The following is a 26,104-nucleotide window of genomic DNA, read 5'->3' on the forward strand; positions in this document are numbered from 1 at the left end:
TGTCGTACCCTAGACAGTTAGGAAAACAAAGAGTTACAGTGATTGTGACTTTTCCTCCCCACCTTCTTTGATTGCAGATCGCCTGGCTCCAGCTTTGAGCAGGATGGCAAAGGTGAAATGAGAGAAGCCTGGTCTGTGTTGAGGGGAGAGCAGTATGCTCTTCTGGGTTACATTTAAGTTTTGGGTTATATTTAATAAATGAGGTTCATTTATGATTTTGTTATTAGGTTTGTTGAAAGGTGTTCGTCAAGGCATCATGATACGGGCTATCAGCTCTGGGCGGGTTTCTGTGTACAGCATACCAACTCCATACCACTCTGAGCAGACTGCTGGGCAGGTAAGAGATATCAGCTATGCTTTATAACAGAAACATGTTCTGTTATATGTTCTTCATATATGTAATTGTTAATAACTGAAGTGATAGTAATTTCCCTCCCCATTTATAATTTGAAATAACAATTGCAAGGTGACCTAGAAATATGTGGGTTTCATGTGTGACATAACTGATAACGTGAAAGGCATGGTCTTAATTTAAATCTCTCTTAAAAACTAAAACAGCAAATACAACAAAAAAAAAGAAAAAAAAAAAAAAGAGAGAGAGATACAGTGGCTCTTCTTGTAGAGCTCTTCTAACTGATGTGTGTCTATCTTTAGGAAAATCCATATATTCCCTACTACCTGTCCTACCAAGAGGGCTTGTGTCAGAAATACCATTTTTTCAAATGGAAGAGGCTGTGTTTCTGGAGAAGATGGTTTCTGGGAATACTGCCTTTGGTTTCTTTAATGGTTACAGTAATTGTGCTAGTCCTGCACTACTCATTCTGTAAGTGTTACTGCCTAGCATAGTGTGAATGGGATGGGTGTTTTGCACTGCGTGAATAGTTAGTGTAAAAAGCTCTGCTCTAAATAGCTAGACATGTAATGTGCGTGTAATTACTGACTTTCCTTTCTCCTTAACATCTTCGCGAAGGGAACAAAATGCACGATAATTAGTGGTTGATAGTTGCACAAGAGTAATGAAGGTATATGTTTTATTCCTAATTGTTTGTCTCTGTTTTTGAATACTATCATGATAATTACTATCATTTCTTCTAAGAACCTGTAGGAATTAACTGTCTAACTTCACTTTTACAAAACAGAATGGATAACTGATTTTTGTATGGTTCTTCCCAAATGTCAATTTATAGACATTAAAATCGTCTCTCTCCAGGAGGATTGCACTGTAAAATATGGAAGTTTAACAATTAGAGTTTTATTAGTAAATACTTATCTGAAAGCTTTGCAGGAGATGCTTTTATTTGGACCTATACCTCATTCCTCTTCTCTCTGTTATTCTACTGGTGGAACTGTCTCAGCACTCTGGTTGTTAGTATTTGCTTCTCTTAAGAACTAATGCCTGTTGATGCTAGGACAAATACATTTTTCCACAAGCTTCTTGTTCTGGAGTCTTTTCCGTAATGTTATTAGATGTGGTAATTTTTGATGCTTTTTTTCTCAGCTCCAGCTTTCTCTTTTATATATATTGGTGGAAGCGTAGAAATTCCTAATCTGACTTACACAAATGATCTCAGTGATCCAAAATCACAGAAATTCCTCCTGCAAGCAGAAGCAATCCAAAATTACGTAAGTTCCTATATAAGTATAGTAATTATTTAAAAATATTTGTTACAGAATCAAATTGAGATTGAGGAGAAGATTCCAGTTTGAGGCACATTTTTTTTCCTTTCAAAGTATATAAATTTAAAATAAACAAGTGGCTTGGAGGTGTACCATGTTAGGAATGCAGATAGACAGATATATCTGTCCCTCGCGTTAAAGAAAAAAAAAAAAAAAAAAAAGGCGTCTGAGAGTTTTAAGGTTATGGATGAATTATTCTTAAACAAGCCTAGGAGTCTGTTTTGTTTTGGTATAGTTGAACGCTTTTCCTTGCTACTTACTTTCTCTTTGATCTGTTATTTATTTATTATAGCTTGAATTTGATTCATGACCTTTTGTTTTGTTTTCCTTTAATCCCACAACAATGCTTGCTTTCTAAGGCTTCTCATGCAGGTTTCTATTTTTTTAGATCAATACTGTTTCTATGATACTTGCAAACAGAAGGCTTAAACACAAAGCAGTTCTCTGTTAACCTGTGTTTTCCAAAAGGGCTAATTGAGTGTCTCAGAGCTGCTTTGTGCATAGCCAATACAAGTTTTTATGTCCAGATTGCATGACAGAAATTTGCCACAAATTTTAGATAACTATGTAAACTCTTAAAAAAAAAAAAAAAAAAAAAAAAAAAGCTGTATTTATAAATGCTTCTTTTCCATGGGTAATTCTCAAGGGTTTTCTCAATGTTCTTGTAAATGTGATGGCTTATTTTTTAATGGAAAATAAATGCACATTTATGATCGTTATTTGACACATTTTGTGAAAATTACGAATGGTATCTGTCATATGTAGGGTGTTTGTTAAGGGAAGAAATAAGATAAATACTTTTTAACATAACAGATTATATTAACAGTAAAACATAACACTTCACATTTTCTTTTATAATTTTTTTTTAATTGTCAGTTTGCAGAATCCTATGAGTATTCCACCTTGGGAAAGTACTACTTGAAATCTGTAGTGGCTACATTCAGGTAGGTAGGTTTACATATGAGATACTTAATTATGTTACTCTAGTCTTTTTGGTTGATTTTAAATCAGTTATTTTGGGATAATATGCAGATCTTTATATCAGGGAATGAAAGACACGTAATAAAGACGTGAACTAAGCTAACAGTGTGATTCATGATCTCTGTAGAACTGGTGAGTGAAATGGAGCCACCCATAAACAATTAACCTACTGTTTTTTGAAATCATAGTTCGGCATGTTGTTTGTTTGTGTTTTTTTTTTTTTTTTTTTGTTTGTTGTTGTTGGTTTTTTTTTCTCTGCTACTTATTTTGGTTTTGTCTATTTAAATGAAGTTCCTTTTTAACCCCTCCAAACAAAATTTAAATGTGCAATTGTGGGCAGAGCACTCTATTTAAGCTCCTGCTGAGAAATGCAAATACATTGAGCAGATGTATTGCTGTCCCAAGTCTCTGAAAAAATCACTAAAAACTTCTGAAAGGTCAGTCTGTAAGCCATTTTGGAAGGAGGTTCATCACAATGAACAGTCTCTTTGAATCACTGGAACATTACTTTGCATTTGTACTTATGCAGATAATTTATTTTAACAAGAATTGTGTGCAGTGTTGTATCAAAGTATGGGCATAAAATTATATTGTTGTATAGTGTGTAGCCTCAGTTAAAATATATAAAGTAAAATGCATCTAGAACAATATGACCTTTAAGATATGACCTTTTAATTATACAGCAGGGACGGAAACATCCAATTCCATATAATTATTTCAAGGATTTTCTGTTAGGTGTAGTTTTCAGTCTCTGTGTTACTGTTTAAGCAGTATATTTTCCAAGTATTTCTAATGTATTTAAAAAAAAAATTTAAAATGTTGAATGAGAGAGCTTTTTGCCACCATGTGAAGCTGCAACCCTTTGCATGGTAGTTACAACTGACTATAAAACTATGTGAGCCAAAAATGCAGACTAGTAAAAAGCATGTCCAAAATACTAATTACAGTGTATTTATGATTTTTTTATTTATTTTTTTTTCCCCACACGCAGTGAAGGAGAGTATGGACTTCGAGCTTACTACTGGAATACATTCTGGGCACCACAAGATATTGTTGATTCTCTTAAAAAGTTAATCCCATTGGAACAAAAAGAAATCAGTAGTAAACATATCCCTCACATGTTCAGTACTTCTGGGGAGAAAGATTTTGATCTTGTTACAATGGAGCTTTTTGGTAACAATGTACTTGTCATTTAATATCTATTCTGCCTATTTTGCTTTCTTCAGTTTGTGTCTTTGGCTTGTGTAGCTGACAGTTATTAAATTTCAGTTTCAGATTCCACAGAATATGATGTGATGCTAAAATCAGGTAATTATTTTTCAGTTCAAAGCAGTATTGCTTTGGGGGAAAACATATATCCTGTAAAAGGAAAAAGACATTTTCCAAATTATTCTTATATGGGTGTAGGGCCTATGAAACAAGCCAGAGTAAGGATCTCCCTGGCCTATTTTTGCACTAAATAAGGGCTGGTTTGAAAATGCCTTACAGCTTTTAATCTGATATTCTAACTAGAGTGGTTGACGTTGAGTAGTCCCCACTGAATTGCAGTGAGCTGTGGCTCCTTGGCATCTTCAAAAAAGCTACTGCATAAAATTATACAGAATTTATTTACCTTATGACTAGATAATTTTGTTTATACATATTTAGTGTTCAGTCAAATACTGGAGAACTTTAGTTAGCTTTGCCTGAATTTTCTGTACCAAACAAGCCTCAAGATTAGCTTCCTATACTTAGTGTTTGCATTGCATGAAGATGGACGAAGAAATGTCAAAGGAAGCAGTAGATTTCCACCAGAGATAATAGCAGTTGCAGCCAGGTCCCCTTCTCCTTGTTGCGTGTGTGATGAACCAGTGGTGGTTGTGAAGCATTGTGCTTCCTTGCTGGGAGCAGGGAAGCAGCCTGGAAGGGAAAGGGGTAGATTTGTGGAAATAAGTGACGAAGAGATTAGAATAGTCAAGAAGTGCAGGTAGGTGATTGTTGCCACCTCTTCTGAAACTTTTGCCAATAACTTATCTTTCAACTTAACAGTTTTTCAGACACTAATCTAGATTCTTTTGTGTAGCGGTATCCTTTGACCTGTATGCCAAGCCAGGTAACAACCGAACTCTAACTCTGATGAATCCCAAGAAGTCTTTTTATCAATGGAGGTTGCGTGTTCCTTCTAACTATGTGGTGAGACTGGTAGTTACCACTTTGCATGGTGTCGCTCCAGAGAACTGTGCATCACACCACTTATCTGCATATGATTTCCTTCTTCCTCTGCAGAACAAGATCATTGCAAGGTATGGTAGTGCAGGACAAAGATGTTTTTTGAGCTGTACAGAAAATCTCTGAAACTGCAGAGTTTTAAATTGATAATTAAACAGGCTTCCAAAATGTAAAACCCTTCAATTAGATCTTAATTAAAAATCTTGAATAAGGTAATGAAAAGATCTTCCATATTATCCACCCCCAGTGATGTATAACTCCATCATTTTTTTTTTTGCATTCTATTTTTTCAGTGTTTGATTTCATACAATTATTGATACAGAGATAAAGGCTTTAATTTTTTATAGTACTGTATTCTGTTACTTAGAAAATATGTCCAGTCACAGGCAAACCTCTGTTGAAAACAGGCTTTTATCTAGAGAGGACTTCCTCCCCAAAGTCCCTTTGTAGTCCACTTGCATAAATGATATCAGATGATCTTGAAACAGCTCTTGGGACTAAATGTGAATAGGCTGAAAAGTTTTGGAGCTTGTTATCTGTTGCACAGGTGCTGCACAACACTTCTACCCTGAGCACTTGTGGCCTTTTCAGCACTACCCACTTCTCAGTACTATTGCTGCTACTGAAGTAACCTAATCCAGCACTGATTTTCTGATTCTTCTTTAGGTCTGAAAAATATAGGGTCCCTGTTAGGCAAGAATATCTGTGATGCTGAGCCTGAGTGACTCATCCTTGATGTGATGAAACTCTAGCATTTCATGTAGTACCAATGAAGTGGAAGAATGAAAGCAAAGTGGTAGGCAGGGGAACACTTCTGAAACACAGATGGCCAAATCAGTGTTGTTTTTGTCCAGCTTCTCAGCAAAGATGACAGGAATGTGAGGTTTGTTTTTTTTTTTTCCTTTCTTTTCTTTCATTTCATTTCATTTCCTTTTTTTTTTTTTTTTTTTTTTTAATGCAATCTTTGTAATCCAGGTGGTGTGGATCTGGGGCCTGGTCACCTCCTGTTATTCGTTTAACTTCATCAAAAAATGTAATGTTGCTTACCTTCTCACTGGACAAAAGAAAAGAAAGGAACATACTAAAAGCTCACTTTCAGGCAATCCCTAAAGTCAGTAAGTGACTAAATATAAACAAATGTCTTACGTAAGCAGATTTATTCCTCATTACCTCAAAAAAAAAAAAAAAAAAAAAAAAACAACAAAAAAACAAACAATATTGCCCGAATGTGTCTTGTATCTGGGGGAATGAATGTTGGTATATAAATCAGGCAATTGTGATTCTGACCCACTGACCCCCATTTATTAAAATAAATGTCTGAGAACTGAACAAGGAATAGAGACTATAATAGAATCACTGAATATCCAAAGCTGGAAGGGACCCACATGGATCATCAAGCCCAAGGCCACACTGGACCACCCAAAAATCAGACCCTGTATCTGAGAGCATTGTGCAAACACTTGTTGAGCTCCAGCAGGCTCGGTGCCCTGACCACAGCCCTGGGGATTCTGTCCCAGTGCCCGACCACCCTCTGGGTGCAGAACCTTTTTCTGACTCCCAGCCTGATCCTCCCCTGTCCCAACTCCATGCCATTCCCTTGGGTCCTGTCTCTGTCCCCAGAGAGCAGAGCTCAGCGCCTGCCCCTCCGTTCCCCTCGTGAGAGAGCTGCAGACTGCCATGAGGCCTCCCCTTAGCCTGCTCTGCTCGGGGCTGAACAAACCAAGGGCCCTCAGCTGCTCCTCATACATCTTGTCCTCTAGATCTTTGACCATCTTTGTAGGCCTCCTTTGGACACTGTCTCATAGTTTTCTGTGCTTCTTATATTGTCGTGCCCCATACTGCACATGGTACTTGAGATGAGTACCCAAACCAGTAAAGAGCAGAGTTGGGTAATCACTTAATCACTTTTCTTGATCAGCTAGCAATGCTGTGCCTGGTGAACCCCAGGATATGGTTGGCCCTTTTGGCTGCCAATGCGTACTGTTAACTTACATTCAACTTGCTGACAACCAGAGTGCCCAGATCTCTTTCCACTGGACTGCTCTCCAGCCTCTAGTCCCCCAGTCTGTACGTGTAGCCAAACGCCCCAGTGGCAGAGTAGCACTACTACCAGTTTTGCTAACTGCTCCCCAGCTCAGGGGAAGTGTGTTGATGAAAAATTGAAAACGAGAGCAAACACTTCTAATATTAATCTTTGATCCTTTTCTGAAAGCACTTTTCAATGTAGTTGACTGTATAAGAAAAGTGGATCCAAGTCCCAAGAAATACATTCCAAACCTTCTGGGTGATTAGTAAAATATTTTGGATGAGCCCTAATGCTTTACGGGAGATAGAAAAGATTCACAAGAGAAAGTTAACCCATGGTTATTTGGTACAGTCCAAATGAAAGTTTTTGACATTTAAGAACTCGGTTTTTTGTTTTTTTGTTTTTTTTGTTTTTTTTTTTTTAATGTGGAACAAATCATAGAGGATAGCATATCTGTAAGCTTCTGAGGAGGTTATCCATTTGAACTTATGCTTCTGTGGGTGTTGTTTAATCAAACACTCTTCCTATGGGCATTGCAAATTAGAAATACTTCGTTCTGAAGATGTGTGCTCAGAATTATGTAACACCCAGTCTGTGCATCAAAATTATGGTACTTTAAAAAATTTCTTCAGTTTCACTAACATACACATTTGCATTCCTTTGTTAGCTAAAGGAAAAGCAAAAACAATAGGGGATGGATATCTAGGAGAATTTATGGTAGAAACTGAAACCTCAGAGATATTGCTAAGAAGTGGTATGCATTTTCAGACTGAGAAATGACACATTCAAACTTCCTGGTTTACATTAAGATAATCAGAGTTTTCACTCATAGAAATTAAAAAGCATTCAATTCAAAAAATGTCCACAGAAAGGTCAGAAGGAAACTAGAAACAGGAGGAGGGATGTTCTATCGTGTACGCATTTGATTCGTTCTTCCATTTCATGTCAAAGAATATTTTCTTAAAAATCCAGTCAGAGGTGTTCTGTACGTATTCTCAATTGAAATTTGATTAAAAAAAAAAAAAGTCAGATGAGGAAGCTGGAAATTACACGATTCTCAGTTAATAGAGGCAAGAACTGAGTTTAATCATGTTACAAATCACTATTCCAACTCTGCATAGAGAAGGATCCTAGCAAGTGATGTGGGCTCACTAGTTTAGCGCATTTGAGCTAACTGTGTTTGTTTTTGATTTATTTCTCTCCCAGTGTGTGGTGGTCATTACATATCCTGGAATGGAACTTTGAGCTCTCCTTATTACCCGAGTTACTACCCTCCAAATATTGACTGCAGCTGGATCATCCGAGTAAGTGCTGGGAGCTTTTCTGAGTTGTGGTGACTTACTTCAAGCGATACAGACATAAAACTGGCTGAAATGTTTTTTGACGTGGGTGAAATGAAGGGAGAGCATGCTAAGACCACTGCACCTGACTTATTCTAGTGCACCCTGTTTTTTCTTTCTTAATGTACGTGTCATCTATGGGAGAGAGAAATTTCCAGCTTCCAAAAGGTTGTGTTACTAGTGACAGATGTTAAAATGGTGGATAGGATGGCAATTCCTAACAGCCAGAGTAAATGGCTAATAGTCTGTGTTTTGCTTCTATATTAGGAAAAGAAATTATGAGACATGATTTACATGACCTTGTAATACACAATACACTATTTCCCTGAATTGTGTAGAAGCAGGACCTTCTTAATTATTTTATTTGACCTACTGGAACCACATGATAATGCAAACATAGCATGAACCTCAAGATATAGTACTTCATGTTGGCTGCAGGAAGGTTTTATCTGGCGCGTTCTGGCCAAAGGTTGGCCTAAAAATATTTCTATATATATGTTTAAATTAGAAAGTATTTGGTTCTTCAAAGGTGCTGAAGTGCATCATAAAGAAGAAAAAAAGGCAATATTTTCTATTTGATAATAAGTAAACAAGACTTACTATCTTAGAAGCTTAGGCTTTTTATGGTTTGTGGTTGTGTATGTTGGGATACTTGTCCTTTTATTTTTAGGCACCATTGCCAGCCTACAAGCTCTCCTTAAAAATCCTTGTAATACAAATTCAAGAGAAGTCGCCAGGGTCCAGCAAATGTGACAAAGATTGGTTAGAAATTGAAGGAGTTAGGTGAGTAAATACACTATTTTCTGACATATTAATGTGTTCTTTAATGTTCTATGCAACATGAAACACCTTAAGGAAAAAACATCAGTGTAGAATGATACATTTCAAGAAATAAAGGCATACTTTCATTGAATTACAGTAGAATAATATTCTTAAACCTGCCCTAGTACTAAGCATTTGTCTTTATATTAATTTAAGCATCCTGCTTTTCCTGCAATGGTAAATATTTACTTAGCTGTGCTGCTTGAGAGCAACCACATGGAAAACTGTGGGATTTTATACAGCTGCAGTGAAACTGTGAATTCCTGGATGTGATACTGGTGTGGGTGAAGAGCTTTTGTTATCTGAAATTTCATTTTCTTTGCAAGTTACTCTTTACAGATTGTAACTGTTTTCAGTAAATAAAGCAAATCGGGAGGGGGAGGGGGGGTGTTGAGGAGGGAGAAGGAGGAATATTCAGAGTGATTTGTCTCTTGGAAGGAATGTACTGAAATGGCAACAGCTTTTGGGTTTGGTTGTATGATATCATTGTTGGATTTGTAACCTCTGGAGTTTGCTAACCTAAATGGGAAAACTGAAGGCAAACATACTAAGAAATGGTTGGTATTTATAAGGTAGATTCTGATGCTGATTATCTTGCTGTCCCAGGAAAGCTGTGGGTATGGTGGGTTGGAATGGAGTGGACAGCATTTGCTTTATAATATTTCTGCTTTATAATATTTCTGTTGTGCTGAAAAGTTTTTAACACTTAAACCACCACCCCCAAAAACAAACCAACAAACAAACAAACAAACAAAAAAACAATGACAACAAAAACTTATCTTTACTACTTTTTGGCATTTGTACCCTTCAACAGTAGAAGTAATTGGGTGGTAATGGTCATTTTGATTAGAAATTCATTGTTCTCTCTTTTGCCTGTCAGATACTGTAAAGATAATTCAGAAGACATCAGAAACAAAGAATATGGCTATTCTGTTGCAATCAACTTCCATTCTGATGAGCTGGTCACCCATAAAGGGTTTTATATTGAATACAAAGCCTTCAGTCACACAGACCGTAAGTGAATAAGCATACACTTGGATTCCTAAGGAGCTTTGACAGACAAACAACACACAAGAACTCCATGTGCCTTTTTTTCCTTAATTTATTTTCCAAGAGGAATGCTTGAAATGTTATTGTGCATTTTATTGAACAACTAGATGTAGAAAGTTGGGTACATTATGCTTTTAGTTTCTAACTATTCACAAAATTTCTGTAAAATGGAAAGTGGAAATACAATTTTTTGACTTTCTGTAGAACTAGTTATTTGGTATTTTACCAACACCTTAAAATAGCCAAGCTGCAAATAGTATGGCAGAGAGACTCTAAGCACAACTATTTTGCCAACATGAGTGTTTTTTTTATTTTTTGAGACATCCAGAGGGTGAAACAAGGATTTAAAGAAGATGGAAACATTTACTTGTGTTTTTAATTAGACAAGACATATATGCAGTATATTCTTTGTAAATGCTTACATTTTAATAATTTCTAGATACGTTCTTTCTCTTTGTATCTAAACAGACCAACTTCTTTTTCCCAGTTAACCTCTAGGGAGCTAAGTTCACTGTGACTTCAAAAGATCTGATTGTGAATCCTCAGATCCTTGGGTTGCTTTTACCAAGTGCACTTCTGTTTGTTGTTGTCTTAGAAGTATTTATGTCTGATATACATTTTTTTCTTGCGTCTCATCAGAAATAAGGGCAGAGTGACTCCTGCTTTGAGCTCATGCTGGCTGAATAGTGTGCATTTTCCTCCTGCCAGCATCATGTGCTAGGCAGTGAACAGGATTAAATGACTCCAGGTTGGAATTGATTATAAATAGATAAATGTGGGACAAATGTATTTTGCCCTTCAAACTGATTTAGCTGTTAATTTGCATTCAGTGCTAGAGGGGAAAACATTTAAGTCTCCTTGACCTGGAGAGAAGCAGGAACTTTTTGTATGCTTATTCTTCTACAGATATTTGTGTATCTGTGTGTAGAAGCCAAATCCTAAGACTTTTTTTTGTGTGTGTGTGTGATAAATCTGAAGTGGAAGAGAACAAACATTTCTGATATATTGCTGAGAAACACCTTTGCCTAGATATTAATAGTTAGTTTAAGTGAAAGTGAAAGAATTTCTAGTTGAAAGACTGTTTCATAATGAAATTTCTAGGCCTGAAAAGTGTTTCATAAAACGTTTACATCAAAAAATTTGGAGTGTAGTGGGACAGAGATGAATTGCTAAAACATTTTTATATTAGGAAACTTGTGATACTAAACCTACTTGTGACTTTTTTCCTTAGATCCTTGTGTGTCAAATGTATTATCTTAAAAAAAAAAAAAAAAAAAAAGGTGAAAAAACACAGATGCTTGCTATCAACTGTAATATGTACCTCTGCTGCATTGCTTTCAACCCTCAAAGTTGATCTTAATTTATGGAAGTTAATGTGAATTTAATTTTCTACATCCATTTAATAAATATTGATCCATTTAATTCAGACAGCTTAATAAAAATCTTTGACAGATTATGCCAAGTGACATAGCACTTAGTTTTTTAGCTTTCAGTTGAGTTTGTAAATGAATTAGCCTTGTTATTTAATAGCCATTTTAACATTTCTTCGTGACATAGTCCTGCCTTAATGAATTTAGTCTGTGACAACATGTTAGTGCCATCAATTTCTTGTTTTTTAGCTTGTCTTTGACAATTTAGATGTACAGATGGAACGTGCACTTCTTCAAGCAATCAGTCTGATGGTTGGAAAGGATGTTCAGATGGTAGTGATTAATTATTGGTAGGGCAATTATTTCTTGTTTGTGTCCTGTAATCAGTTTGTTGTAGGATATTTGGAAAGACTGAAGTCTATAAAGTACTGGCGGCTATCTTTAAGGTGACATGAAGGATATGGGTAAAAATTGAAAGGTCTGGAGGAGAGGCCATGTCATGTATCCCTATAAAGAGTGGGAGAACAGGAAAAAATGTAAATTTTATAACAGTCTTCACAAGTTAAGCTTTAAAAAAAAAAAAAAAAAAAAAAAGGAAACAAAGCAACAAGTAGTTGAACTAAACTACTTGTAAGTATTGAAAAAAATGTATCAACTTGTTAAGAGCAATCATGATGGAGTTTTTGATTTTGTTTTTCATCTATGCCTTGAGAAGGTAAATATAGAAGTTGTACTTTAACAATGTATTATGTCAGAAACTTAGGGGAACCAAGGTGAAAGCAAACTACAGAAAACTGTTTTCAGAGTGTGATTGCCAGTGGTTCATTGCCAAAATGGATATTTTCTTATATTGTTATTTTGACAGTATCCGCTGTCAGCTCATAATCTCTGATAGTGATCTATATGATGGGCAGATGATTACAAAATAAAAAAAGTGCCACACAGTGGGAAGACGGACAGATTTTTAAATATATCTGATGAACTGGAGAATGTGTAGAGAAAATTATATTAAATTCAAAAAATTATATTAAAAATTATATTAAATTCAAAAAAGTATAGGTTTGAAAATAGGTAATTAAATACTTAGGTGGCTCAAAATCTGGCTTGAGACTCACAAAGTCATACAGTTGTTTTTCTTTTTTCTTTTTTTTCTTTAAAACAAACAAAAACCAAAAAGCATCACACTAGGACGTAAGACAGAAGTTTTAAGAGGTCTTCCCAGCTGCCTGTGGGAAGGCCTTAGCTAGAGTACTATATCCAAATTGCACATCAAAGAAGATGGGAAGCAATGAAGAGGTTCCAGAAAGAGTGACTAGAAGGTAATCCAGTGTTAGAGAGCAGAGCACAGCACAAGTTAAATAATGCAGTGAATCTTCCCATCCCTTGAAGCTATCAAGGAGGTAGATTTATGTCTGACAGACATGGCACAGTATCATCAAGCTGACCTGTAGCAGGCAAGGCAGTACAGAGCCACTAGCCAGATATGAGAGAGAAAGAATTTACAGACCTTTCTTCTTCAGGTTGTGAGCCAGAACAGTTGAACTGTGGTGATGAGAACTGTAAGCATCAGTATAAGATCTGTGAAGGTGATGATAGCTGTGGGGAAGACAGCGATGAGAACTGCTGTAAGTATATATTTTTAGTTATTGTTTGAGAGATGGTGCAAGGCAGAAGCAGGGATATGCTCGTTTTCATTTTTTTTCACAGATAAACTGTATCTTTAAGTCTGTGAATCTTCCAGTAGACATGCTGATTAGAAATAGAGTTGAATTCTCTGTGTGTAAGAAACAAAGCCAAGCTTTTTTTTCCTTCTAAGAAGTACTTTTGTAGTAAATGTCCATTAACTTGCTGGAAAAGACTTTAAGCAGCTATTGCTAATTTTGATGGCCAGCCTATACCATCTTATTCCTCCTACAACAGAAAATATATATTTTTTAAAGGGCTCCCCCTTCCTTTTTGTGGGTTCTACTTGTCTGAGTAAGTATACAGTACAGGTTTACGTGAATTCTTCAGATTTTTCTGTCCATAGTTAAGAAAAGTTTGGAGAAGTGCAAGGAAAGCAGACGGCATCTCCAAATGCCTATCAATAATAGAATTAAATACACAAAATTGAGAAGCTATTTTTCTAACCTAATGAAATAATTTACCTTTAGCTACTCTCTGCTGTGGTTTAACTACTAAGTATTCCCTGCTCTGTTTTTGCAGCAGGAATGATTCATGCTGCTGTCACAAGTGGTTGTCACTGTTTAATACAAACGATATGCTCAGCCTCCTGATAAGGACCTATGACTGAAGTAAAAACCTGTTCTATTTTGATATTTCTTCAAATACTGATCCCTGTGCAAATGAAACATAAGGTATAGCCACAGAGATCCACTGGGGTTATAAATGAATACTTAGACATGTCCTCTGACCTACAAACTCAATGACTAAATGTAATAACAGTATTGTTATCTAAGAATCCTGCTCAATACTATCTAATTTGCAAAAGAACTTCAATTCTCTTCTGATGTGATCTTAGTGTTACAGTCATCCTACTTCACACTGCCTATTCATAGAATGTGAATGGAAATGATTCTGCATTATTACTGAATTTAGTAGTTCTGTGTATTTTGTCATAGCACTAAGTGCAAGTTTCATAATAAAGAAAATGTAACATGCAGAGTATAACTAGTTTTGGGGATATTTTAGACAAATTCTTGAAGCTAAATCCAGGATAACAAAGATTTATTTGGATGACCTAACCACAGCTTGATGGTGATCCTGTTAAAATAGCAATTTTTCCCTCAACTACTGCCGGATCAGTAACAAATAATGTAAGGGAGAGAAACATAAATTTGGGGAATTCTGCCCTTTTTTTGCCATGTGCATGTTCTTTATGCCACTGTTAATGATATTGCTGGTACTACTAATGCCTCCCTAAGGACTTGCTGCATTTTGCCTCTAATATTTGCCTTGCTTTGAATCTAAGGTCCTTGAAGTAGCCAGCAGTATGTCCTTGTTTGCTGGAAAAATCCCTGCCACTGTGTAGAGGTCACTATAAACAACTGATAATAAGAATGATAGCAACGGATGCCCACTGCTGAGATCTGTCAGGATTCCTGCAGTGTAAACTATGATAACTCTTAACCTAAATTTTCTTGGAGGAAGATATAAAGCTCTTCTATGATATGTGCTCAGCTTTCTCTTAAAAACAGAACTGACTTCTAGATGATATCTGCTACATAGATGTATAAATTGCAATGCCAGTACTGTTGGTGAAGATAAAACAGCAGATCTGATGAGCCTAGTTCACTCGGTTTAGAGTTAAATAAAATGGGAGTGAGGGCAGTTGAAGGCTCTGCTGTCTTTCCTCACAGATGGTGGAGACTTAAATTAGTGCAGTCGTTAATCTGAGTAGAAGACTCCCACTGTCCTAGTCGATACAGGGACCAGTTTACACCTGCACAGACTATGGCTTCAGGCACGTTGGAATGTGTGGCTTTGAACAACTTTCACAACAGATGAGTAGGTTGAATGTGCATCTTTTTTTAATCACTTGAAATCATGGCTTTAAACATGTGACATTGTCTTCTCTCTCATTTCAGCCTACAAAAGTTGCTTCCCTTATACATACAAATGCCTTAATGGTAAATGCTTGTTGAAACCAAATCCTGAGTGTGATGGGAAAAGAGACTGTGCAGATGGATCTGATGAAATGAACTGTGGTGTGGTAACATTTGTTTGAAGATTAGTTAATGACATGGGAAACTAAGTAAGAAATTGATGCTATGGTCAAGTAAAAGTTGACATCAGACTTGAATTTAAAAAAAAATGCTGGTAACATCTGTATGAAAATGTCTGTCTTGAATTTTGTACTTCCTGTTTTAAACTCACTGATCTGTCTGTGATGACTTTATACAAGTGAATGCACGTTTACAATTTATTAAATTAGTAGGTCTTAGTGTTCATTTGAGCTGAATGAAATAATTAAGGATCTGTGTAAGGAGAGAAGGAATAGAAGATCTTATTCAAGTAATGTTTTGGTAATAACCCAGTTTAGGATTGTCTTTCTGAGTTACTAACCTCCTAAGGGATCTGTAAGGGTGGATAGGCAATGTTTAGTGTATTCCTAATGTACCCATTGAGTGAAAATGGGCAAGTACCCTTACCTTTGTTCCAATTGCACACTAAGAAAATATGTTTTTGTTTTTGATTGGTTGGTTGTTTTTTATTTATTTTATTTTTCAGTGGCTTTGTGGCATGTAGGTAAGTGTTTATGTATTAAGCATGACAAAGTAAAATGACCTTGCATTTTCCTTTACTAATTTATTCTCTTATTTCTATTAGCTTGTGGAAGACACCTGCTTAAGAAAAATAGGATTGTTGGAGGTGAAGATGCAAAACCTGGAAAGTGGCCCTGGCAAGCAAGTTTGCAAATGGGAGCACATGGCCATGTTTGTGGTGCATCTGTTATTTCCAAGAGGTGGCTTGTGTCTGCTGCCCATTGCTTCTTGGATTCTGATTCTGTAAGGTATGGAGTGGTTATGCTGTCATAGAGTTTTGCAATGTGAAGTTTGATAACCTCAAAATGTTGCATTCAAAAGTTTGCAGTAGGTATTCCAGGTGTATATAAATCGAGTCAGCATATAACTCTGTGACGTATTGGTACACAAACCCTTGACATATTATGCTGGCTTTGAAAGTCTCAAATATTGGAAGCAATTATTCTGCTTCCATTGACAGTGAATCCTGCATGACAAAACACACTTTTGTTTTTGATTTAGGGTAAATGTTGTTGGTGTTTCTTTAGTTTTGTTTGGTTATTCCTCCCCTTTTGAGTCTACAGCCTTTCTCTCACAAGAAAAGAACTATTTCTTGATAAGGAGCAAATAAAGCTCACCAGTGTTCAGCTGAGGTAGTGTAAATTGAGAAGGCTTCTAAGTCATTTACGTTTCAAAATGCATAGAAAACCATGCATTTCAATTTCAGTGATTGGATGTATTCTGGACATAAATGGCAATTGCTGAGACTAAGACTGGATTCATGGTAGTACGCTGGACATCATTTACCATAAAGATTTTGTAGCCTTTGTCTAAGACAGTCTTTTACTCTAAATTATACAATATGTTTGCACATACTCAAACAGGATTGAGATCATATTTTTCCTTGTCAAGAACATTACAGTTCTTTTGTTGCAATGTGTACATGTACTATGATTGCACATACGTTTTTCAGTTGATGAAGAAAGCATCATATGCCTGTGTTTTACATTCAAGGTAAAACAAATGCCCTCATGATAATACTTGTTACTAATCCGCTAGCACTAGTGTTGCATACAGTAGGGGAATGTGCATTAGTGCATTAATGGGAGAGGAATTCTGCTGAATAAAGGTTGCTGATACATTGGAGACATAGCAATTCAGAGCATGTTTCCATGAAGTAGTCTAGCTTTTATTCAGCATAAAGGTGGTTGTACACAAAATTTTCCTGAGCTGTAAATGCATCCCATTAGTTAAATGACTAGATGTTCTCTCTTTTCTCCAAAGGACAGAAACATGTATGTGTACAAGGACAAAAAAGCTATTTTTTTCCAGTTCTGTATGTCCTGGTGCAACATGATTTAACTTGAACTCTAGTATCTGAGGCCTAACAGCTTTGCTCTGTTGCAAAGTGGCAGCATGACTGTTAGAGAATTCTCAGAATAACTGACCATTTGTACTTTGAGTAGGGTTTTGATGCTTGTGCTTTGGACCATAAATATTTGAAGACTGCATGACATGCTGAAATAGAATATAGTTATGTTTGAATAGCCACTTTCAAGTTTAATTATCCAATCTGCACAAAGTAATTTTATGATTGAAACAGTCATGTTACTTAGCACAAGTATGACCAAGACCCTGAAGAACCATTGCTAATGTGAAATGGCCATGCGCTTTTGAGGCTTGTGTGTCAGAACAGTTGACTTTGGAGTACTAAGACCAAGGTTTGACTTACGACCACTACTGGTTCTTACTTAAGTTAAATGATACATCAACTCTAGTTGAAAGTTTAAATGCAGTAATGACAGAGTATCAAGAAACCCACTGCTAATTGCTCGATCTGGTTCTGCTTTGGCTAGCACATGTGGGCCAAGGTCAAGAGAGATGATCTACCCATGCATCTGTACCTCTCTGTATTTTTTTTAACCTGACTAAGATTTGACCTTTGTACTCCAACGGGGTTGGATTCTGTGTCAACAGAAAACTATACAGTCGTGTTACAGAGTGAAACTGCATGGTTTACAACAACATAACATGTACCACTCTGTTTTCATTATCCCTGAATGAAAGCCAGCTTTGTAAGTATTGCAGAGTATATGGAATACTTTGCTTATGGTAAAGATGGGTGAAAAATCTGCATTGCAAGGAACTGATCTTATAGCTCCAGGAGGCTGTTATTTTCAAAATAGGATTTTATACTGTTAGTTAATGTTTCAGCAGACACAGACTATAGTATGTCTATCCTCCTAAGTGGTATTTTACTCCAGTCACTGTTTTGATGAATCTCAACAAATACCAAACTGTACATAAAGCAGAGTGAACTGATGCTGCATTACTTTGCAATGGGCTGTTCTAAAAACACTCTCTTTACAGATACTCGGCTCCTTCAGGGTGGAGAGCATATATGGGCTTACACACTATTAATGAAAAAAGCAATCATGTAGCTACGAGATCAATCAAAAGGATTATTGTTCACCCACAGTATGACCAATCTATCTCAGACTATGATATAGCCCTGTTGGAGATGGAGATGCCTGTATTCTTCAGCGAGCTGGTACAGCCCATTTGTTTACCAAGCACCTCTAGAGTATTTCTTTATGGAACTGTCTGCTATATAACTGGCTGGGGAGCCATAAAAGAAAATAGTATGTTCATTTCCTGGATATACTTCTTGCAAGCTTGGCTTAATTTTATACTCTAACAATGAAATATTTATTGTCCTAAGAGAAAAATGCCTGATTATTAACTTAGGTTAATAAGAAGCTTTAAATTGTTCCTGTGGCTAGTCTGTAAATTATGAATATTTGTATATTAGGTAATAACCCATACTCTGTAGGAGGGGGTCAAAGATGGCGTCACAAATTGTTGAAAAGCACATGATCATAGATTAACAAACACAAGCCCCCTTTCATTCTCATGGTTCAATTTATCTGGTGAACAGGTTATAAGCAACCTTCAGGTCAGGAAAACTGCAGAGGAGCAAGACCTTGTTTCTAAGACTGTGGTTGACAATATGGGGCCATGAACAGAAATAACTGCAAAAATAGTTTTGTTTTGTTTTGTTTTTGTCTTAACTAAAGGTAATTTCACATATGCCACATGAAGAGTTCTGCCTGCATAGCTCAGAGCAGAGCAGCATGCTGAAGAGGGGAGGCAGAAAAAAAGCAAGCAGAGTTGGAGGGGGGTAGTAGGGGAGCATGCAAGAACTTGGCCCTATCTCAGCATCAAACTGGAGCCAGCTCTGAGACCTGGGCAGCACCTCCTAGATAGCTCTTCAGCATTGCAATAGTCCCTAGTGTTGCATGGAGACCTAATCCTTCATTAATCCTTCATGTTTGATTAGAAGCCATCTAAATGGTAATACTGGAAGCTGCTAATACTTTCATAACGTGAATTTAAAAAAAAATAATTCTAAGATAACCACATAATAGCCTAATAAAATGCAAAGATTTTTTCAAATGATGCCTTCTTGTACTTTAACAACATAATGCAGGTAATATTTTAATTCAACCTAAAAGTATTGGGGGGGTGGGGGAGGGAACAAATTTTTTCTGATTTGCTTATTTGATTTCTATCCCACTCACAAATGAACAAACGAACCAAAACCCAGTACTTCTGATCATCCAGGTATTAAATAGGTTATTTTCAGTGTTGGGCCAAAACATGACTGAGCATATGTAGTTAACAATGACACCCTATGACAATGCTACAGTACAGAATCAAACTTATAGTATAAATTGTGGCTTACAGGCTCGATTTCCTCACCCCAACCCCTCAGCTTCATTCCTCAGCTCCTTATCTGGATGTGAAAAGATAGAAAAGAAAAAGTAAATTTCATTTACTAGGACTTAGACCATGTTTGGAGCACACCCATAATGCAAATAACAAAGCTTTGAGCATAGTTTGAGATGGCATTCAAAAGATACATTGTGTGGAATCTTGTATTATAATGTACATGGCTTTTTCTTTTTTATTACTTTCCAGCAGAAAAAGTTCATAAAAAAGGCTGAGGAAATGGAAAAGGTACAGAGGTGGTGCATAGGATTGTCCATGTCTAGAGTTGTCTACATAGAAAGCAGTGTTCAAAATCTGAGTGCAGACCACATTTGAAGGGAGAGGAATTAGTTTCCTGCTTCCAGTTGGGTAGATTTTGAATTTAGATCAATTCTCCTTTGTTTAGACAAGTGATCTCTGTGGTAGAGCTGCCATAACCTCTGCAACATTTCCATTTTTCTAGGTCATCTTGCCAGAACACTGCAGGAAGCTAGAGTGAGAATAATTAATCAAAGCATTTGCAACAAATTGTATGATGATCTCATTACGTCACGTATGCTGTGTGCTGGGAATCTTAATGGTGGCATTGATGCATGCCAGGTAACATGGGGCTTGGCAAGAAACTGCAAAGAAAGGTTTGCTTTCATTGGAAAACTATTCAGAATTTAGGGATAGCATTTTGTTGCTTTTTTTTTCTTCCCCTTACTAGTAGAGTGAAATGTCTTGGATGTACAGATAATTTAATACAGTAATTAAAGGCTCTAGAAAATTAGAAAGGAAATTTGGTACAGATAATATCTGAATCTCTTAAGAAAGAGATTTCTTTGCAAAGAAATACAAAACACATAGGTAAGATAAATTTGGTAAATGCAATTGCAAAGCTGCCTCTTAGTTTCATTTGCTCATTCATGTGTATAATGATGAGTTTTGATTACATCATGATCATGAGTTACATGACGTAGTTTATTTGCACGTGCACTCAGAAACTGCTCTTTGGACACACTTGAGCTGTCTTGGCTTTGCCTTCTTTTTTCTTCCTAGTTGTTAAACTAGTTATGCACTTTGTCATGATTTAAATGTTCTAAGATGAATATCCCCTTTCCAAATTACAATCATGGTCATTTTTACCAGATACTGTGTACAGGGAGAAAAATGTTACTGATTATAGACTGTGGTAATTTGATAGAACTTTTGTGTAATATATAAAGTTTAGTGCTTTACCATAATGGGAAAATTTTTGCAAGATCATAGCTCTTAATGGATCAAACTTCTTTATACACAATGGGCTATTTGTAGGATCCTCCTGTAGTCTGTAAATTCTAATTCAATGGAGTATTATTTTTGCTAGTTTTATGTGTGGTTTGTTTATAACCTTAGGCCTTGGAATTGTTCTGCTTAAAACATGTTGCAATATACCTAACACTTGTTGTTCCTCCAAAATACATGTTGCTTAAAAAGTACCGTTAAGTTTTTTTTAGATGGTCATTTTAACCAGTTTTGCTATATGCCATACTGGTCAGTCCAGTTTTCATCAGAACATGTTTGTGCACAAGTATGCTGGCCCTCTGGACCTTTAACTCCTTAGTCTGGGTAGCATGTTTAATTTTATTATTTTTCTGCCTCCAGTATATTTCCTGTGCAATGCTGGAGAATAATCACGTTGGCAGTTTAGGAAATCCTTTTACTACAGATCAAGCCTTGTAGGCACCTTTATTTCTTTCATTTCTTTATAGACATGTAACTTGTGCAGTACATTCCCAGTTTATGTGAATTTTCCAAACAGCTTTCATCTTTAGATGATGTGATACTTCAGTGAGAAATAGTGTGTGTTCTTTTAGACTTAGTCATCTTATCACTCTAGGCTGGGTTTTTGTGGTTCCTCTTTTCAGAATCCTTCCTCTTTCCACTGCATACAGTCCTTCAGTCTTTCAGAACCATCTGTGTAATTGGACAGAATGTTGGCCAGCCTCCTTTCTCAAATCACCTCAGGATCAGCCTCTTGGGATGATCAAAAATACCAGTATGACAGCAGCCTGAGAGAGAGAATAACTGTTCTGGCTTCTTTTTTTATCTCTGTTTTGGTGATAAAAACTCCGGTTATGTTGGATACTGATGGCTTTCTGTTGTTGCTCTTCTGAACACATGGCTTTCTTTTGCCCTCTTCCATGTTTTAGCTCCAACTGGGGGCACCAGACAAACTGCAGACTTGTGTATGGGTTTGCCTTGTATGCATGAAGAGAATCTGCAGAGATGAGCTGCATTTATAAGCTTTTCAAAGTGAACTGATCTGTTCACTGAAGGCATGGACAGTTAAAACACAGGTCACAAATCACTTTTGAGCCCAAATGCATTTTGATCCTGTGAACTGATCTAAATAGGATTTTTTACTTTTCTACATTGCTGTACAGGCCTGCATGTTCCCTTTGAGAAGCCAGTTCTTATTTGCATGTCCCTTCATTTCTTTTTTCTTCTCCTTCTTCTATGAATGTAGCTGCAGTCTTGAATTTGAAGCTGCTAATACCTAAACATGCCTTTCCATGGCATCTTTTTGCTCCCATTTAACCTCACAGAGAATTCTGCCTTCAGTCTGAACGGTTTATGGTCAAATGGTAGCAGCATTCCCCTTTTTCATCCCTGTCTTTACCACTGCCCATTCAATTTGTGATCACTTGTTTTATGAATTCTGTAATGGGACATTAGCAATGAGCAATTTTTCACTTTCTTGTCTTTCTGTTGTATTAATTGGTGTATTACTTCTGTAACTTAAAACAAAATGAGTAAATTTGCTATTTTCTCTGGGTGCACTCTATCCAGAAACTAGATGCCAATATTGAACTGTAATTTGAGAAAGAAGAGAGACAGGTATTTACTGTCCCTATGTAACTAACTTTTGATATAGTGGTCTGTGTTTGGTGCTAATGGCTCAACACCCTTCATTTTAGGGAGACTCTGGAGGTCCCTTGGCCTGCACAGGAAAGGGAAATAGATGGTACCTTGCTGGCATTGTGAGCTGGGGTGAAGGATGTGCTCGGCGCAATCGTCCTGGTGTATACACTAAGGTGACAGCACTTTATGACTGGATTCGTCAGAATACAAACTGATGTGCCAAGGAGAAAATGCAGATGATCTCCATTATGAAAGCTGATTCCTACAGTAGTCTGTCATGGACATGAAAATGCTGTTGGCTGTTTCATTGTGAAAGAATGCACTTTCTTAACACAGAAACTATCATTTGTTATTCATCTAGCAGGAATTGTTTGGATTCAGAGCAACTTCACATTCCTTATGGATTCATCTTCCTTATCCCCAGCAGAACAGCCTTAAAAAAAAAAATAATAATAATAAAATAAAAATAAAAAATGGGGGAGGGGGTAGAAACTGGAGGAGAAAAAAAATTTCGCCCCTCCTTCCATCTCTGAGATGCACATGTATCTCTCCTGCTATCTGTATAGCATAGACCTATGTGGATATATTTGGGATGTGGCCATGAATACTCACATTCGCTTAGTGATGTTACAGGATTCTAAACATGAATAATTATTTCATGTTTCTTCAAAATACAATTAGCATAGTAAGAATAGTAGACAAATCTGAGATCAATTCATTCTGTAGTTATGCTGCATTACTGTTGTTGTAACAGTAACAGGGCTGTAACTTTTTGTCTGTCTCCTGTGCCACTCAAACCACCAAAAGTTTAGCTCACAAACATTAAGATTAAAAAAAAAAAAGCAGTAAGAGCATAATTTATTTTATTGGCATAACATTTAAAGAAGAGGAAAAGAATACTGAATTCTAATGAAACAACAGGAAACTGCATGTCAAAATGCATTGAGAATTATGTTTCAATTAAGTTCCCAAGAAAAAATTCTACAAGACCTCACAAACTACCAGTTCCTTAGCAAAATGTCAGGAATTTAGAATACTGTCTGTTCTTATCACTTTTACAGGCTTTATTTGTATTTGTGCATGTAGCTGATCAAGATAATATTGTATGTTTGAGTTAATCGCCTTCTTTGATATTAGATTGTGGTGAAAGCACCAAAACCAGAATGATTTCCTTTATAAAAGGAGGTGGGAATCCGATCTCAACAGGACTCAGATCTGTACCCTAGAACGTGAGTGTGTATGTATCCAGACTTCAAGATGACTTTTTTTTTCTTCTCCCCCTCCAAACAGCTGAAGACTCAGCCATCTCTCATGTTGTAAGTGGCGCGTAGCAATTGTAGTGGCATTGTGTTATGGTATATTGGTCTTCAAACCAGCATGAGCACAGTGCCTTGGTGATAGAAAGCCAATGTCAGTGGCTTCACTGAGATTCTGGTACCAGAAACTGCACATACACCTGGCTAAAATAAGGGGGTACCTTGCTGCTGCTGTCTGAGGAGAGAAGGTACCACATATGCAGGATTGGGTGAAACACAGCACAGTGGCATTTCTCCTGGGGCACCTGCAAGCAGTCTGCATTAAGATTATTGCTCTGTCAGGAAGGCCTTCATGTTGAAACCAATCTTTTTGTAAACACAAGCAAAATTTTGCAGCTCTGAGACTTTCCTGATGTACCTGGACATCTCGCCCAGCATTTAGCACTTTCTTAAAGTCTCTTTACACTTAGTTTTATATAGCTGTAGGGCCTAATGTTTTCCATGTGTTACAAGGGAATTCCTCATGTCTGGTTGTAGAGTGCTCTCTGAACTTTGGCATGCTTCTTGTGGGTTCACACTGCTTTCCTTGATGTCCTTGGTCTGCAGTGATCAGAGTTTCGAGGTCAGGTTCTCTGTTTTGTCTCTCTTTCTGGCCAGAAGAAAGGGTTGTGCCCGTATGGGCACACTGCACTGAAAGAGACTTAAAAGGAAAATGGTCTTAGGTGGTTGGATGCATCTTTGGTCTCAAAGAAAGCAGAGGAGGAAATTACAGCTACGCTCCTGTCGTAAGGTCAATCCTTTATCCCTAGAAGTAAACCTAGCTTGGAAAATTATAGTCTGTTGATGAGCCCAAGTATAGCTGATTTAAAGTTTCCAAAGCTGTTTATGAGACTTAGGAATTCTGTTATTCAGTTGAATAAAAGGTCTGCCTGTACTTTCTAGATCGTCTTAAAATTGTGCTGACTACTTGAAAGTATTTAGCTTTCATCTTTAAGGTAAAAAAAAGAAAAAGATGAAGCAGGCAGCTTGAGTACCAGTCCTTGCTGTTCACAGCATGCTTTTTTCTACTGCACATAAGTATTTGATTCTTGTTTAGCTTTAGAACTTTGGGGAAAACATAGCAATGAGTTAGTACTGTAATTTTTAAATAGTAGGTTTCTGGTGTCTGACAGGCTTCCATCTCCTTTCTTGCGCTAGTGTTGGGCATTCCCCCCTGCTACCTGCCTGGCAATGTTTCCTACCTAAACTATGCTCAAATGGTATTCTGTAGGAGTTTTAGTATCTTTAAAGACTACTCAGCCATTCACTTCTTCCTTTCAAATAAACACATGATAAAAATGTAAGTGGCTATGTTTCATTTCATTTTCAGTGCCTCTGAAACTTCAAGCCCGTGATGTGATCAGAACTGCAACTGTACCTTGGAGTTCACACTTCTTATAAAACTGAGCCAGACCTGCCTGTTGTACTAAAGCACATGTTTAAGTTCATGTTTCTTTTCCTGATATTGAAACCAAAGATGTCTTCACAACAGAAGAAAGCAGTTTTCCTGCTGTTCAGTTTTAGATAAGAGCCTAGGCCACAAAGTTCAGATCAGTTCTCAATTTCTCTTTTTAAGAGTTCTGCAGCTCCATGAATCAGAAGGGTCAGTTGCTTCACAGGCAAGAAAAGCACCAAGTATGGAAATTAGATCACCCAGACGACAGAAATTCAAGAGTGTGTACAGAGATCATTAAGAAAGGTGAACAAGTGGACTTTGGCTTTTATGGAGTAAGATCCATAATCATTAACTTGTTTGACTTATACATATAAAAGAAAGTTTTGGTTTCAGACAATATATTAGGAAGGTAGGAAGGTAAGGTCTTTTATATGAGTGGAAATTAAATAACTTAATCTCCAGCAGGACTAGTGAGAACAAGCAGGTCAAGACTTTTCTAGTTGAGAAGTCCCACGAAAATCCTTGTGGATCCAGACACCGGTTTTGATCTTGATGACTGCTCAGCTTCATCCTCAGTCCTCCAGTCTTTTAAGGATTCACCAAAAGGTGGGGCATGGAATTTGTTTCTTTATTTGCTGAATGAAAACAAGCTCTGCACTCGGCCTGATGGATTGCGTTTGCTTGGATGACTACCACAGAACATCAACAATCGACCCCCTTGGGAATGCTCTAGGCATCCGTAACCAGAAGAATTGCACAATGAGGAAATCTGGGGGAAGGCATTCGTAGCATTTGGCAGGGAAAAGAAGGAGCAGTGCTGTGAGTGGGTGTTCATACAGCAGAGGAGAGAGTTGGAAAAGGGGCTTTGTTCCCTTCTTAATGCTTCTTTTTCCCTGTCCTCTCTTCTGAGGCAAGAGAATGAGCAGGAGTGCAGTTACTGGCCCAACCCTTTTGATCCAGAGGAGCAAAAGAAGTGCTATGTGAGGAGGAAGGAGAAACCTAAGGATGGAGTTAGAACAAGAGAAATGAGAGGTAGGA

General features: G+C 37.0%; 1 protein-coding gene across 1 annotated transcript in view; it reads left to right on the top strand.

The window, feature by feature from the left end:
* The window catches only part of LOC139998555 (suppressor of tumorigenicity 14 protein-like), a 26,964-nt gene continuing 860 nt past the window's right edge, over nucleotides 1-26,104 (top strand). Inside the window, exons 1-18 of the mRNA XM_072024663.1 lie at nucleotides 1-337; nucleotides 655-823; nucleotides 1,499-1,623; nucleotides 2,554-2,621; nucleotides 3,650-3,831; nucleotides 3,928-3,966; nucleotides 4,721-4,940; nucleotides 5,842-5,981; nucleotides 8,099-8,196; nucleotides 8,903-9,015; nucleotides 9,935-10,068; nucleotides 12,995-13,099; nucleotides 15,062-15,181; nucleotides 15,804-15,987; nucleotides 18,089-18,360; nucleotides 19,953-20,089; nucleotides 22,432-25,672; nucleotides 25,977-26,098. Coding sequence (XP_071880764.1) covers nucleotides 212-337; nucleotides 655-823; nucleotides 1,499-1,623; nucleotides 2,554-2,621; nucleotides 3,650-3,831; nucleotides 3,928-3,966; nucleotides 4,721-4,940; nucleotides 5,842-5,981; nucleotides 8,099-8,196; nucleotides 8,903-9,015; nucleotides 9,935-10,068; nucleotides 12,995-13,099; nucleotides 15,062-15,181; nucleotides 15,804-15,987; nucleotides 18,089-18,360; nucleotides 19,953-20,089; nucleotides 22,432-22,590 — 2,391 coding nt within the window. The 5' untranslated portion in view covers nucleotides 1-211 and the 3' untranslated portion in view covers nucleotides 22,591-25,672; nucleotides 25,977-26,098. The remainder of the gene's footprint in view (nucleotides 338-654; nucleotides 824-1,498; nucleotides 1,624-2,553; nucleotides 2,622-3,649; nucleotides 3,832-3,927; nucleotides 3,967-4,720; nucleotides 4,941-5,841; nucleotides 5,982-8,098; nucleotides 8,197-8,902; nucleotides 9,016-9,934; nucleotides 10,069-12,994; nucleotides 13,100-15,061; nucleotides 15,182-15,803; nucleotides 15,988-18,088; nucleotides 18,361-19,952; nucleotides 20,090-22,431; nucleotides 25,673-25,976; nucleotides 26,099-26,104) is intronic.

The sequence above is a fragment of the Anas platyrhynchos genome, chromosome 1 (assembly GCF_047663525.1).
Source record: "Anas platyrhynchos isolate ZD024472 breed Pekin duck chromosome 1, IASCAAS_PekinDuck_T2T, whole genome shotgun sequence".
Lineage (NCBI taxonomy): Eukaryota > Metazoa > Chordata > Aves > Anseriformes > Anatidae > Anas > Anas platyrhynchos.